The sequence below is a fragment of the Merops nubicus genome, unplaced genomic scaffold (assembly GCF_000691845.1).
Source record: "Merops nubicus isolate BGI_N331 unplaced genomic scaffold, ASM69184v1 scaffold13592, whole genome shotgun sequence".
NCBI lineage: Eukaryota > Metazoa > Chordata > Aves > Coraciiformes > Meropidae > Merops > Merops nubicus.
Window position 1 is genome coordinate 32,811 of NW_008594326.1, and position 13,515 is coordinate 46,325.

Sequence of the window (13,515 nt, forward strand, 5' to 3'; positions counted from 1 at the left end):
TTTCTTTTCTTCAAATCAAAAAATTTTGGATCCTTCGTTCTGTAGTTCCCTCTTTACGTTTACCATCATTATCCCCAGGAAGGTTTAAAATGACTAGAACAATTGTTCTGCAAAGGAGCCCTACTGGATAGCAGAGCTTTGCTGTGTCCTCACAAAGTGGTAACTCTCCAAGCGAGCCTGTCCAGCCCACTGCCAGCCAAGGCCCACAGCTCCCAGCCACATGCAGTCAACATCATTCCACTTGACAGTTCTTGGCTAATTTTTCCTTCAGTCACTTCAGTGGAGTAATTTTAAGACAAAATTATTCTTTTGACCTCTTAGATTCTGTGGCTAAGAGTCTAAATGTCCTGGTTTAGGGTAGAACAGGACTGGTTACTTTTCAGCTAAAGCTTCTTCTAATTGACTGCTCTGTCTGAAGCTAACAGCATATTTTCACATGTCTGCATTTAGCAGTGGTAACACTCCACGTTTAGAGTTACTGCCAAGGATTGGTGTGCACACCAAGGTCACTGCTAAGCTTGTGCACCAGACAGAGTGGAGCAGAAAGTAAAGCTGCACCTGCAGGAAGAAGCAGACAAGACAAGTGACCCCAAGCTTCACCAAAGGGGTATTCCATCCCATATCTGTAATATTCAGTATAAAAGCTGAAGGATCAGGAGGGGCAAGCCCTTCCACCTCTCTTCTGCCTTCTGGCTCGCTCTGGCTGCTCCTGCAGTGGCTGCATTGGAGGAGGACTTCATCCATCCTGCCTTTGATCCTGAGCTGTGTGTTCCTGAACTGAGCTCCAGAATCCAGCTCCTGTGCCCAGCTGCTGTCTGTGGCTGAGTCCAGCCTGGGACCTTTCCCCAGGGGCTGCTCCCAGCATTGGGGGTGACAGTGACACATGGCCATTGGGGGGGAGCTAGGTTTGATACTGGTTTTGTATGTATTTGTATATATTCCATTTTATTATTATTATTATTGCTACTTGTTGTAGTAGCATTAAAGCTGCCTTTTTTTTTTTTATTTTCTAATCAATCAGTCTCTCTCCCTTATTCCCTTTCACTTTCCCCTTGTTGAGGGGAAGGGGTGGTAACAGAGAGCATCTGTTACAGGTCTGGGGGCAGGCCTGACCCTAAACCATGACCATGATGCACTGTTCACAAGGGTATTTCTTTTTGTCTATTTTAAACATGTCACCATGCAAATTTAAGTTCATTCTCCATACCTTTTGCGTTATAAGATACACTGAACAAATATTCTCTCTTATTTTAGAGCATCACCCTACTCCTTTTGTGTTAATCGTCCATCTTAGCTGGTGAGTCCCAGCCTCTTTGAAGCCTAGTGCCAGCTGCTGAGTACTTTTCAGCTGATCCTCCAGTTTTCATTCGAATACGTTTCCTAATCTTCACAATTTCCACTTCTGAACTGAAGAATAACTGTAGGGGGGTCTCTCTGCTGCTCTAAGAATGCTGTACTTATTTGTGTTATGCTCACTATTACACTTCAACATCAACAATTTGATCCAACTCTCATTTACTACTCAGGGCTAAGTAAAGAACTGCTTAACCTCATGTGGGTTTTACATCTTGGTGATCCAAGCAGCAATCTTTTTTTTTTTTTTTTTTTTTATTTCTGAAGATGTTCTGTAAAATGGCATTTAGCTAATCCATACTAGAACAACACAGGTACCCAAATATTGTTATTTTCCCCCTTCTCTAGCTGTTAGGCTCATGACCACTATCTTGCTTGGACAGTTGCTACTCTAAATCAAATATTATATTTTCCTTATGCCGGGGAGAGCTAGATCTGCAGGAGAAGTTCTGTTGTCATGAATGCCTGAAGACATGGTAATTTACTTACTTTGATTCATTATGTTCTCCAACTTCGATGATCTTCCCTCCTCAGCCTACTTTAAAACTTCTAGCACTTAATCATGGAAATACATATATTGGCAAATATACATGAATTTAAACATCTCAGAATCTAAGCTTCTATTTGAAAAGTTTGTGTCTTTTAAAATAATTTAACTGCTCCCAGAATTCCAGTATACCTTTATATCCTTCAAAATTATCAGTTCTCTTCACTGAATCCTAACTCCTTTTTTGCTGAACATAATTCAGAATTAAGCTCTTTATGAGATGCCACCCTTACAATTAAATTTTCTTCAGTCTGTGAAGTGTTTGTAGCCCTTAACTCCCCCTGCACTGAGTTCAAAGGTAAAATATTTTTTACATTAGCCCTTTTCATATTCATATAGTTTGTATATTTTCCATACATTCTCAAATTGTATCTACAGTAACTATGATTTTAAAGTTATGCATGCATCTCACACTGCATATATGTTCTGTATGACAAACAGCATAAATAATGCAATTGGCTTGAACTCACAGCATATTCTGGTAATGTAAGCCTCAACAAATAGTCATTCCTAAGCCGAGATCAAGCAGCTGTACTCTTCTGCACAAGAGAAAGTGCTGCTGATCAAACATTCACTGTCTATATAAGCAACATGGTCCAGCAGACCACTGGACTGGAAGTCAGGTGGCTAAGCTCTGATGCTGCCTTGTATACACCATTCAGTGGTCTGATAGATGTCATTCTGCATAGGTCATTCAATGCTATTCCCACCTGATCCCTTTTCATGAGGGATTTCTGAGACAAATCTGGAATGTACAGTGTGACCTCAGCAAATAGCACCGATCCAGATTAGAACTTCTCAGCAAATGAAGATACAAGCACCAGTAACATAGCTATACTCTTCATTTCTGCTTAAAAAATGAACATAAGACATTTTACATAGTAATTATCCTACCTGCAAGTAGGTTTTTACCATTAGTGATAGCAATATTAAAGCTCAGTTATTTTGCGTAGCCTGGAAGTCAATTTTACCTACAAACCATCGTTTCTACCTGGCACTGACAAGTCATCTTCCCTTCACACCACAAAGGGGCAAGCAGTACAGTATAAATCAGCCACCTTGGATACATACCCATACCATATTGCCTGTCAGGAGCTCCAGAATCCACATAAGCCTGACACCTAAACTTTTTTTGCTTTTCTATGCACTCAAACTCTTTTCATATAAGCCCTCTTTACTAACACTTAGCACCTCTGTAAGTCAGCCTTAAAAGACAGTCAGTTGGTATGTGACAGACAACTACAACTCTGTAAAAAAACCCGTAATCCGGCTTTCCAAAAGTTCACATTAGCTTATCTGGAACAAACAGTTCTAGAAAAGACTCAGAATAAATAGAGTCACAGTGAATAAAAATTTATAAAAATATGATACATAGCAAAGTATTTTCCAGTAGCTCTCCAAGACAGCCATAAAACACGGCAAACATAGTCCTAATAGTTCATGGTGGCTTAACCTTGGTTGGCTGCCAGATGCCCACTCTCTGGGGAGCTATTCTCTCACACTCCCTCCCCATGAGATCAGGTTCAGAACAAGCTGGAAAGAGCTGATGGACAGAGATGAAGACAGCGATATCACCTACTAACCACTCTCTCCCCAAGACCTGACTCGGGAAAATTTATTTAACTTACTGCCATTCAAGTAGAGTTGGAAAAACTCAGAAAAACTGACTGGATTAAATTTCCACACATCCTCATCCTGTTCTTAGACCTTCCTCTAGTCACTGCTGAAGAAACTACACAAAAATAGATAGACCCTTCAACTGATTCACCACAGCCATTTTTATGCCATAGTATTAATCTTCACCCTTTCTAACAGCACTGAAAAGGATGAACTGTAAGGCTTCATATGACACATGAAACTGAACTGTTTTTAAAAAAATAAATAATACTATTAAAAAAACAAATCACATACCGGTTTATCAGTAGCAGAAGCCAGGGCTGCAAATGACTGATCATCATTTGCTTCCAGTCCTTCCAATTCCTCCCTTCCCTTTTTGAGGGCTTCGTCTTTTCTCTCCCTCTGGCAGAACACCTTGAGAAGGTTAGTCTCTTCATGATCACATTGCTCCTTCAGCTTGTACAATTCCAGCTGTGAAATAAGTTCACCTCTTTCCAGTCGTAAGGCTTCAAGCTCTTTCACATATGCCTTGATCTGATCTTTCAGTTTTGCAGTGCTACCTTGTAGTTCATTGATTTCTCTCTGATAAGCTACTTCTTTCTTATTGTGTGCTTGCACCTGGAAATCAAGTCTAGAAACTTGTGACTGAAGACTATAAACATCTTCACCCTGACCTGCATCTCTCTTTTCCAACTCAGTTTGAAGCTCTGCTGTCTGTTTTGTCAAGTACTGCAACTTGGCTGTGTCAGCTTCTCTTTGATCTGCCATGGCCTTCATTTGCATATCTTTCTCTAGAATATCTGCTTCCCTTGCTCTCACAGCATCTTCAAGTTCTTGAATGTGAGAAGTCATCCTTGTTTCAACCTCTCTCTGAGAAAACTGTGTTGTGGAAATGGTGCACTCGTCCTGAAGTGCATTGTACTGTATTCTCAAAGAAGTTAGCTCTGCAACATGCTGCTCTGATAACTCTTGTAAGTTTTGGCATTTTTTCTCCACAATTTCCACTTCCTTTTTAAACTGCAATTCCTTCTCTTTCAGTTGCTGCTGCATAGCTTCATTAGCAGTTGAGATAAGCTCTATTTCCTCCTGAAGTGCTCTCACTTGGGAAAGCAGCAATGAATTCCTTCTGTTTGGATCACTATCACTCTGACAATGTACCAGTCCCTTCCTCAACTCACTCTGAAGATTTTCCACTGGCTTTCCCAGTGCAAGCTGATAGAGATTGTCTTGGTTGTATCCATCTTCATGACAGACAGGTCCAAATTGTGCCAGCTCTTTTTGAAGCTTCTCAATTACTCCATGGAGTTGTTCTACCTCTTCATCTTTGTCCTTACGCAGCCTTTCCTGGTCACTGCGAAGGTGCTCCACAAGTGATCTGAGTTCTGCAATTTCAGACTCTTGGTCTTCCACAACCTAAGCAAAAGGATAAGATCTGACTATTGTTGTAGGTAGGCAGAATTACTATTGCACATAGAGTTTAAATTACATTATTCTGACTTGCACAGGCATTAATTCACACATTTAACAACAGGAAGAACTGCACACTTTGTCTGGTAGCTACTCTGAATACTCTCTGCTTTCCTAAGAGAATTATCAATTAGATTTTGTTTACAGTAAGATTCTGTGTATCTTGCTTCACTCAAAATCAAGTAGTGAACATAAAATACTCTTACTTTATTCACCAGATTACTCTCTAGCTCATGCTGGAGCCTCCTCATCTGCTCATTCAAGTAATCAATTTCTTGGTTCTTTTCTTTAAGTAGTGCTTGTGGGAATGACAAAGCTGAGGAATCACTCGTACCCACATCCTGATTTTGCTTCATGTTAAGTTTTGTTAGATCCTCCTGATCAGAAAAAAAACAGCAATCTCATTAGAAAAGACTCCTTTCCCAACCTAATGGCAGAAGAGAACCAAAGGCTTTATTTTAACATCCTCCTCTTTACTATAAAGTTAAGAACTTGAGAATATAACTATAGCTACTTTGTTTATACTTGTACCTCTGGATTAGATTGCCATATTTCTTGGCTTTTGAGGTCAGACATGAACACTCCAGTTGCCAGACTGTAACTTTTCTAACTTGTAATATTTGCTATGGCTGTAGAGGCCAAGAATGCACACAGAACTGTATAGTGTTTACTAAATGACAACACTGTTGTTCATAATCTTTCAGGACTAGAAAAAAAAGCTAAGCTTTTTATTTAAATCAGATTACTTTATAAGATAATGTCACAAGCATGAATCTAGAGTAACAAGTGGTTTTGTTCAGGGAGGTGATTCTCCCCCTCTACTCTGCTCTGGTGAGACCCCACCTGGAGTACTGCATCCAGTTCTGGAGCCCCCAGTACAAGAATATACGGAAGTGCTGGAACGTGTCCAGAGAAGGGCCACAAGAATGATCCGAGGGCTGGAGCACCTCCCCTATGAGGACAGACTGAGAGAGTTGGGGCTGTTCAGTCTGGAGAAGAGAAGGCTCTGAGGTGACCTTATTGTGGCCTTCCAGGATCTTAGGGGGGCCTACAAGAAAGCTGGGGAGGGACTTTTTTAGGCTATCAGGTAACGACAGGACTAGGGGGAATGGGGCAAAGCTGGAAGTGGGCAGATTCAGGCTGGACATGAGGAAGAAGTTCTTCACCATGAGAGTGGTGAGACCCTGGAATGGGTTGCCCAAGGAGGTGGTTGAGGCCCCATCCCTGGGGGTCTTTAAGGCCAAGCTGGATGAGGCTCTGGGCAGCCTGATCTAGTGGGAGGTGTCCCTGCTCATGGCAGAGGGGTTGGAACTGGGTGATCCTTGTTGTCCTTTCCAGCCCTGACAGATTCTGATCTGTTTTAGCAGAGGACTTTAGAGCCCTAATGGCTCAATGGTTGGACTTGATGATCTTAAAGGTCTCTTCCAACCTAAAGGACTCTATGATTCTATGATAACCAGCATTAGCCTTGTGATAGTAATGCAATAGACCCTTGACAAGTGAAACAAAGTATCTGCTTAGAACATCATCAGATGAAGACCCTGATGATCAAGAAAGGAGGTCTCTGTAGTCTTCACTGGTACACGCTACAGCTAAGGAAACCTACCTTCAAGTGTGCATTCTCTACCTGAAGCTGGCTGATGCTGGAAGTGCTAAGGTTTTTTTGCATCTCTAACTGCAAGTTCAGCTGCAATATCTCCTCGTTTTTACTGATCAAATTATCTCTATATTGTTCTAGTTGGTCTAACAGGCTTGCAATCTAAAAACAGAAGAAAATATAGTTATTTCAGTTAAGTCCTCCTACTTAAGGAGAGAAACTAATACTACATTAATTGCCTTATTTACTTAGAGCAAGTAACTTCAAATTCTATGATTTAAACTAATTTGCATTACTAAAATACTGTAGACAAAAAGAGTAAGAAGCTAGTGTTCCAGCTCCTCAGCTGCAAAACCAAAGCACTGAAAAAGTGGTTTCCCATGTTATTAAAAAAAAAAACCCAACCTACTTATAAAAAAATACATCTGTCTACATTCTGAACAATCAAGGCTTGACCCAAGAGCTTGAGCTAGGCACAAGCACTCATGGCTAACGTTCACCAGTTCACAAAATAGAGAAGGTCAGATGATACCATTATGGGTAATGGTCCTTTCTGGACACAAAGGAATTACAGCTCACTAAGTCAAACAAAAATATATCTACCTTCCACTCCAACTTCAGAAGGAAAGGAAAAACCAGTTTACAACAGTTAATAATCGATCAATCTCAGATCTGATATGAAGCCCTACAAGACAGTTTCTAGTAGGAGGGGAGAGAGATGAACAGGGGAATCAAAGCAAGAAAAAGGAAGTTTAGTTAACACCAAAGCACAGAACACTGTAAGAAGGAACATTTACTACAACATTAGTCACTGGGTCTTTGAATGGCTTCAATTCCCAGTTACAAGTTTGCACAAAATGTTTATCAGTTATGTGAGTGACTCTGAAGCCTACAGAACCCTGCCAAAACTCTTACCTCTCTCTCTTTCATGTGAAGTGTTTCCTGCTCTGCCTGTAACTGCTCCTTCAGCATCGGGGCAGAACTGCTGTCTGCTGGTACTCTGTGCCTCGCTTCATCCAATTTAGACTGTAGGGCAGAGATCTGAATCAGGTTATTGTACTGCTGTTGTTGCAACGCCTCTTTATCCTGCAAATTATGGTTTTTAATATGTTAAATTAATTGCTGTCAACATACATGCCCACCTCACCAGAACAATCCTGACAAAGTATTACTTCACCCCTGACAAACCCCTGTACTAGAAAAGTGCATAAACCCAATGGCCTATAAAGAAACAGGAATTCAAAACAACTGAATGTTTTTAGACCACTTAAGCTCTTAGTCCTTTTCTAACACAAGTCCGACCACTTTTGAAAATTTTGCATTCAGTGTTATATTATACTTTCTCAATTCAACAGTATTCTATATGTTTAAGAATCCAAACATGTTCTTGCAGATATTTCTGAATTTATTATGATAACATATTTCCCAAGCTAAATTTAAGACACGGAGTTTTAAGAGACGGAGAGTTCTGGGTAGATCAAAAACCTACTAAAAATACATCAAGTTAAGTCAGCATGTGAAGTGTCAGCACTAAGTTTGTCGGGTGTATGCTCTATCAAGCTACCATATTTTAATTTATTTATTTTTAAAATTCCTTTGGTCCTCTTTCTCTCACAGTCCTTCTCAGGAGCATTGTCAGTCCTAGGAGGAAAGCTTCACTTGGGAAGTCATCTAAACAGCAGCAAAGAAAAGCTGGGAAGAAACCTATGGCAGTAGCTGCTTCTGCTGTTTAACACTCACTCTGCCTATAGCTCAACACTACCAGAAGGGTTATTTTAGACTCATGATATGATTTCCTTAAGGATTATGTAAAATTTAACCATCTTTTCTCTAATAAAAAACCCCACTAAGACCCAGAGTACATGGTTACCACCTCTGCTCTTAAAATGTTAAAAAAATCAATTAAAAAAAAATTTATAAAATTGCAAAGCCAACACTATCACCGTATTGTAAGAGCATGTCCAAGAACAGGTATTTAAAACAGATGCCCACACCTTCACATGCACCCTAAATAGGCTGTGTGATTTCCACCCCCTGGCCCGCAGGCAGTCCCCACCGCCCTTCTGGCCAGCTCCGGGAGAAGTCTAGGTGCACACAGCACACCAGAGGAAAGAGACAGCCAGTTAGGGTACGGCACATGCCATTCACACCGAGCATCACTGGCAGGATAAAAACGTACAACAAATGTAATAAATAGGAAAGCAGCACCTGCAATTTTTGGGTCAGGAAAGCACCTATCACAGAAGAATTTTTGTTTGTCCTGAAGGGAAAAATGAAAATTCTTCTTGCCCTCACATGAAACCTATACTATTAACCAGCCTCTCGGGCATCCTGCTGCCTCTCATGAAAAGGCACATACAGCAACAAACCCCAAGCAACAACAGAAGCATTTTTTTGTTTCTATCAACTAAAAATAACACGTTACCTGCACCAACTTTATTACTGACAAAAACTCTTCAGTAGCAAAGTGCAAATCCCAATTCCTGCAAAACTGGGCTGCCTTACCTCAGCTGTTCCTGCTAGGACAGCAGAGATGCAAGTGTGCTCATGGTGTCAGTCCAGCTCTGCACACAAGAGTTAAGTTTCTCCTACCATTCTCTAGTTATGTTCTGAAGTTGCTACAGTGACTCAGGAGAAACAAGTGGCAAACGAGGCAAAAATCAGAGCTTTGTGTGATGCACCTCCACTACAAAACCTTGTTCTGAATGCCTACATAGACGGAGTCTAACACGGTATCTTCTTCCACTAATATCAAAACCATAGCACACCAGACTCCCTAAGTGAGCCCCATTTTCAAGACCTCAAGCAAGAGGATGAGCACCCCTCCAGCAGAACCCTAACCAGAAATGTCAATGTTACCTACCAACAACCTGAACAACTGAAAAGAAATGGATGAGAAAAAAAAAACAAACAAAAAACAACATTCCATGCACATGATGGCAGGATAAGTAGATCTGCTAGTTGTGAGTTCAGTCAGTATTCTTCACAAAAAGATACCTTTCCATATTGAAATTACTCTTTCCAGACCTATTTCTTATTAGCACTAGTCTATTATCTACAAAAACTACATTTTTCATATATTGGAATTTGGGGGACAATTAAAAAAAAAAAAATCTGTAATTGCATGTCATGACATTTTTCTGCAATGACAATCATTCTTAGAGCTCCATTGACATTTATTGAACAAAATTGCTTCAAGACAAGCTATTGCTGGTCCTTTTGCTAGACTTTCTGCAGTATATCAATGCCTTTCTTGTACATGGGAATCTAAAACTAAACAGCTCTCCAGATACAACCTCACAAGTGCCAAATAAATGGGAATAACAGTAACTCAAACTATGGTTGGATAGTCTATATCACATTACTGAAGCTAAAATAAGAAAATATTTCGTTAAGTATTTTAAAACTGAAAAAAAATGGAAGTAAAGAGTTACAAAAGTAGCAATTAAGCTAATAAATTTAGTTTAGATCATGCCAATCTCAAATCTTCAAACTTAAGACATACAAACACCAACAATATTCAGCCAAGGAAAATTGCTGGAAGGAAACTGCAACATTTAGCTAAGAAGCTAGAAAAGGTTACTCAGATATTTGGTAAAAGATAAATACTTTAGCTAAATGGAATGTAATTCTTAACTAAGCTCTGATTAAATCTGCAGTAGTAACAAGGCACTAAACTTTCAGAGTGTGGCAAACTGATCTGGCTCCAAAGACACATAGCAAGTAGAGCTGCTGATTAACATAGTAAGATTTTAAATTGAAGACCCACGATGTTCAGTATTCAGTAACACTGCCTTCTTAGGAACTTCCAGAGAAGCAAACGAGCAGCTCTGATCCATGCAAACATGATGACCGTCAAAAAGCAGTCTCTATTGTAAGTAGAGTTATATGTAAAACCATCATTGTTTGTTCAAAACTGTGGCTGAGATACCAGCCATTAATACAACAGTTTATCCCTGGCATATAGTAGTGAGTTCATCTCAAAGAGCCCTAACACAGTCATTGATATCCCCTATGAAAACACTGCCTGCATAACACCGCTTCATTTAAATAAGTATTTGAAAATTACTTGTTTTAACTCAGTTTCCACTTTCTTCATTCTTTGCAGTTGTTGTTCCAAGTTGTGTACAGTTTTTGAGGATTCAGCACTGTTGCACTCCAGCTCTCGTATCTGTGCCACCAGTTTTTCTATCTCTTTATCACGAGCTGCAATTTCTTGATGTTGTTGCTCCTTTTCTAATGCTGCCTTATTATAATCATCCATCTTCTGTTTTATTTCTGCTTGCAAAGATTCAACCTACAGAGAAATCAGATTATGCAGATATTCAGGCAATATAACTAACTTCCAATTGGAAGCAAGAATAATTTCATGGCAAAGCAGGTGGAGCTTTACTATAGACTAGAGCTAAGATCTCAGAAGAAAGTGAAACTAGATGTGGACAAAAAGGATGAAAAAGTAACTTTCTGAAAGTCTTGTTTTCCAAATGCGGCAGCTTTTAAATACATTTGATTACTCTCTTAATATTTGTAGTATTCTCAAAGTACTGGATGAAGGCATACTCTCAAGGCCCAGTGGTCATCAACAGGGGCATTGTGGTGTGTGGGGGTTTTAGTTTAAGATAAAAAAACCAAGATGACGTTAATTATTGCTAATAGCATTAGATGTATTTTCTCCTTCTGTTACTTCAAGGAATTCCAGTTTAAAGGAAGATAAGAATTGCAAGATAAATATGCAATGTAACATATTCAATGCCTGTAAATCAGAGATTCACAGTAGTCCAAATTAAACAGATACTTTTTTCCAATAAAATACGGATAACAGTTTTGTATTTGAGCTCACTGAGATCTAATCATACACAGAGCTGCAGGAAACAGTCACTCATTCATCCCAGTAGCTAACAGGAATGCAAGGCTGGGAGCTTTGGTGGGTAACAGAGGCAAGAGAGAACCAAGTGTGACAGACTGACTGTGTTGGAAGTGATCAAGGCATTAAGCACACTGAAAGAAAGCTCAGGTAGGAAAATAATGGGAAACATTCTAGAGGGGGAAATACCAATGAGCAAGGAAGAAGATTTTTACAAAAATCAATGTTTTATTTGCCAGTAAGTGTCTGAATTGATGCAAATTACACTTCAATATTATACTAACGTACGGAATTTTTATTGTATAAGGCTTTAGATCTTCAAAGTATTGCACATATATTACAAAACCAGAAAAACATCCTCTAGGAAAATATAAAAGAATAGAGTTTGGTCGAATTACTAATTATGGAGAGTGTCAGACTAGTTAAGAACACCAAAACTGATTAACGCAGCATTTTCAACTGCTTATAGGCACATATATTTCTTCAATTATATATGCAACTTATTCCATCTCATCAGCAATTAATCGACTGTTAAGCGTAACAGGCCTTACAGCAAAGCTTTTAATTATAGAGAAATCTTTTAGACGTTTAATACTTTCTAATGCAATAAAATTTTAGCATCAGAATTCCAGCAACTATGACACTTTACACATGATAAGAGTGGGTTTTAACACCACATTTCTAGAAAGCCAATGCTTTAGTCCTGTAGCTAAGAAAGCACTTCCATAACATTCACCCTCACAGCAGTCTCAGATGGTAGCTCCCAGTACCAGTCAGCAATCTTTTCACAAAATCATCCCACTCACATTTGCCTTGAGCCTACGGAACAGCAGAGACAACTATGAACTTGCTGTAACTCCTAAATGCAGAAATGAGTTCACTTAAAGTGCATTAAGCAATTACTGACATTACAGCTGCCAATAAACAACTGTGCAAGAGTTGCCTAAATCCTAACGCTTTATTTTGGCAACGATTGTGTTCACACCTCACCCTACCCAAAAACGTCACTCACTCAGTTACCTTCCCTGCTCGTGTTTCTCCAATTAAGTTTTAATCCTTTCTGAGAGCGCAAAGACAACGAGGTGCTCTTCAGCATGGAAAAGACACTCTGTAAAGACTCAGTTGCTCCTACAAGATCTGATTCTCTTACAGCAAGGTACACGATTTCATAAAATGTACACAAATTAAAGGACGTGAAAATAAATAGTATATACATGAGCAATCAGTCAAGAGAATAAAGCACTTATGTAAAGGAAATTAAATTCAAAGTGGTTCCTCACTCCCTGCAAGGATTCCAAGTCAAGCTAAAGCAGTCTTGACTGGAAGGTCAAAAACAGGAGGAAAAAAAAGCCAAAGCAGATCTAATTAATAGAAAGGATTGAAAAGAAGAGGAAGAAAAGTTAAAGAGATGTTCATGCTGTTTTCCATACCTGTAGAATCAATTCATAGTTCTGTATAACGTTCATTTACGTGAAAAATAAAAAAAAAAAAACAAACAAAAACAAAGAAGCAAAAGTTAATTTTTGAAACCAAGCATCAAATAAATGAAAAGTGTGACAAAAAGTAGTGATTTATAAACTTAAAAAGGACAAGGCATGTAGACAAAGAACATCTCTTATTACAACTATTACATCTGGAAAAACTAAACATGTTTAGAACCTAGAAGTCATCCCTTAGGTGTGCCCTGTAGAGCAAACTGTTTGTACTGTTGTCCTCCTTCAGTTAATATAAATCAGACTCATAGGCTGTAGAACTTTACTTTAATGCACATAGAACATTTCATTCCATTTCCATAAGAAAGGAAATAATGTAAGTACACTCTCATTGCCTAAATGTAGTCCAGTCAGCTGGAGGAAAATCTGCTCTCTGGGCACCAACATAAAAAAAAAAAAAAAAAAAAAAGTATCTCTCAAGGGCCAGTCCTCTAAGGCAATACAGGTTTTGGTATTGTTGTAAACTCCTTTGGCCATTAAGCGTGATTCTACTCACCCTGCACTCTCTGGGCTCTCCTGAAGGCTGTGATTTTCCTGAAAGTTTTAACTGTTCTTCCAGTTTCTGAATTTCCTGCTG

General features: G+C 39.2%; 1 protein-coding gene across 1 annotated transcript in view; it reads right to left on the bottom strand.

The window, feature by feature from the left end:
* Window positions 1-13,515, bottom strand: part of PCNT (pericentrin) — a gene marked incomplete at both ends in the record, with an annotated part of 51,326 nt that overhangs the window by 25,838 nt on the left and 11,973 nt on the right. Inside the window, 7 exon segments of the mRNA XM_008935745.1 lie at window positions 3,808-4,930; window positions 5,191-5,358; window positions 6,591-6,743; window positions 7,497-7,667; window positions 10,651-10,878; window positions 12,876-12,896; window positions 13,435-13,515. The exon segment at window positions 13,435-13,515 is cut by the window's right edge and continues 12 nt beyond it. Coding sequence (XP_008933993.1) covers window positions 3,808-4,930; window positions 5,191-5,358; window positions 6,591-6,743; window positions 7,497-7,667; window positions 10,651-10,878; window positions 12,876-12,896; window positions 13,435-13,515 — 1,945 coding nt within the window.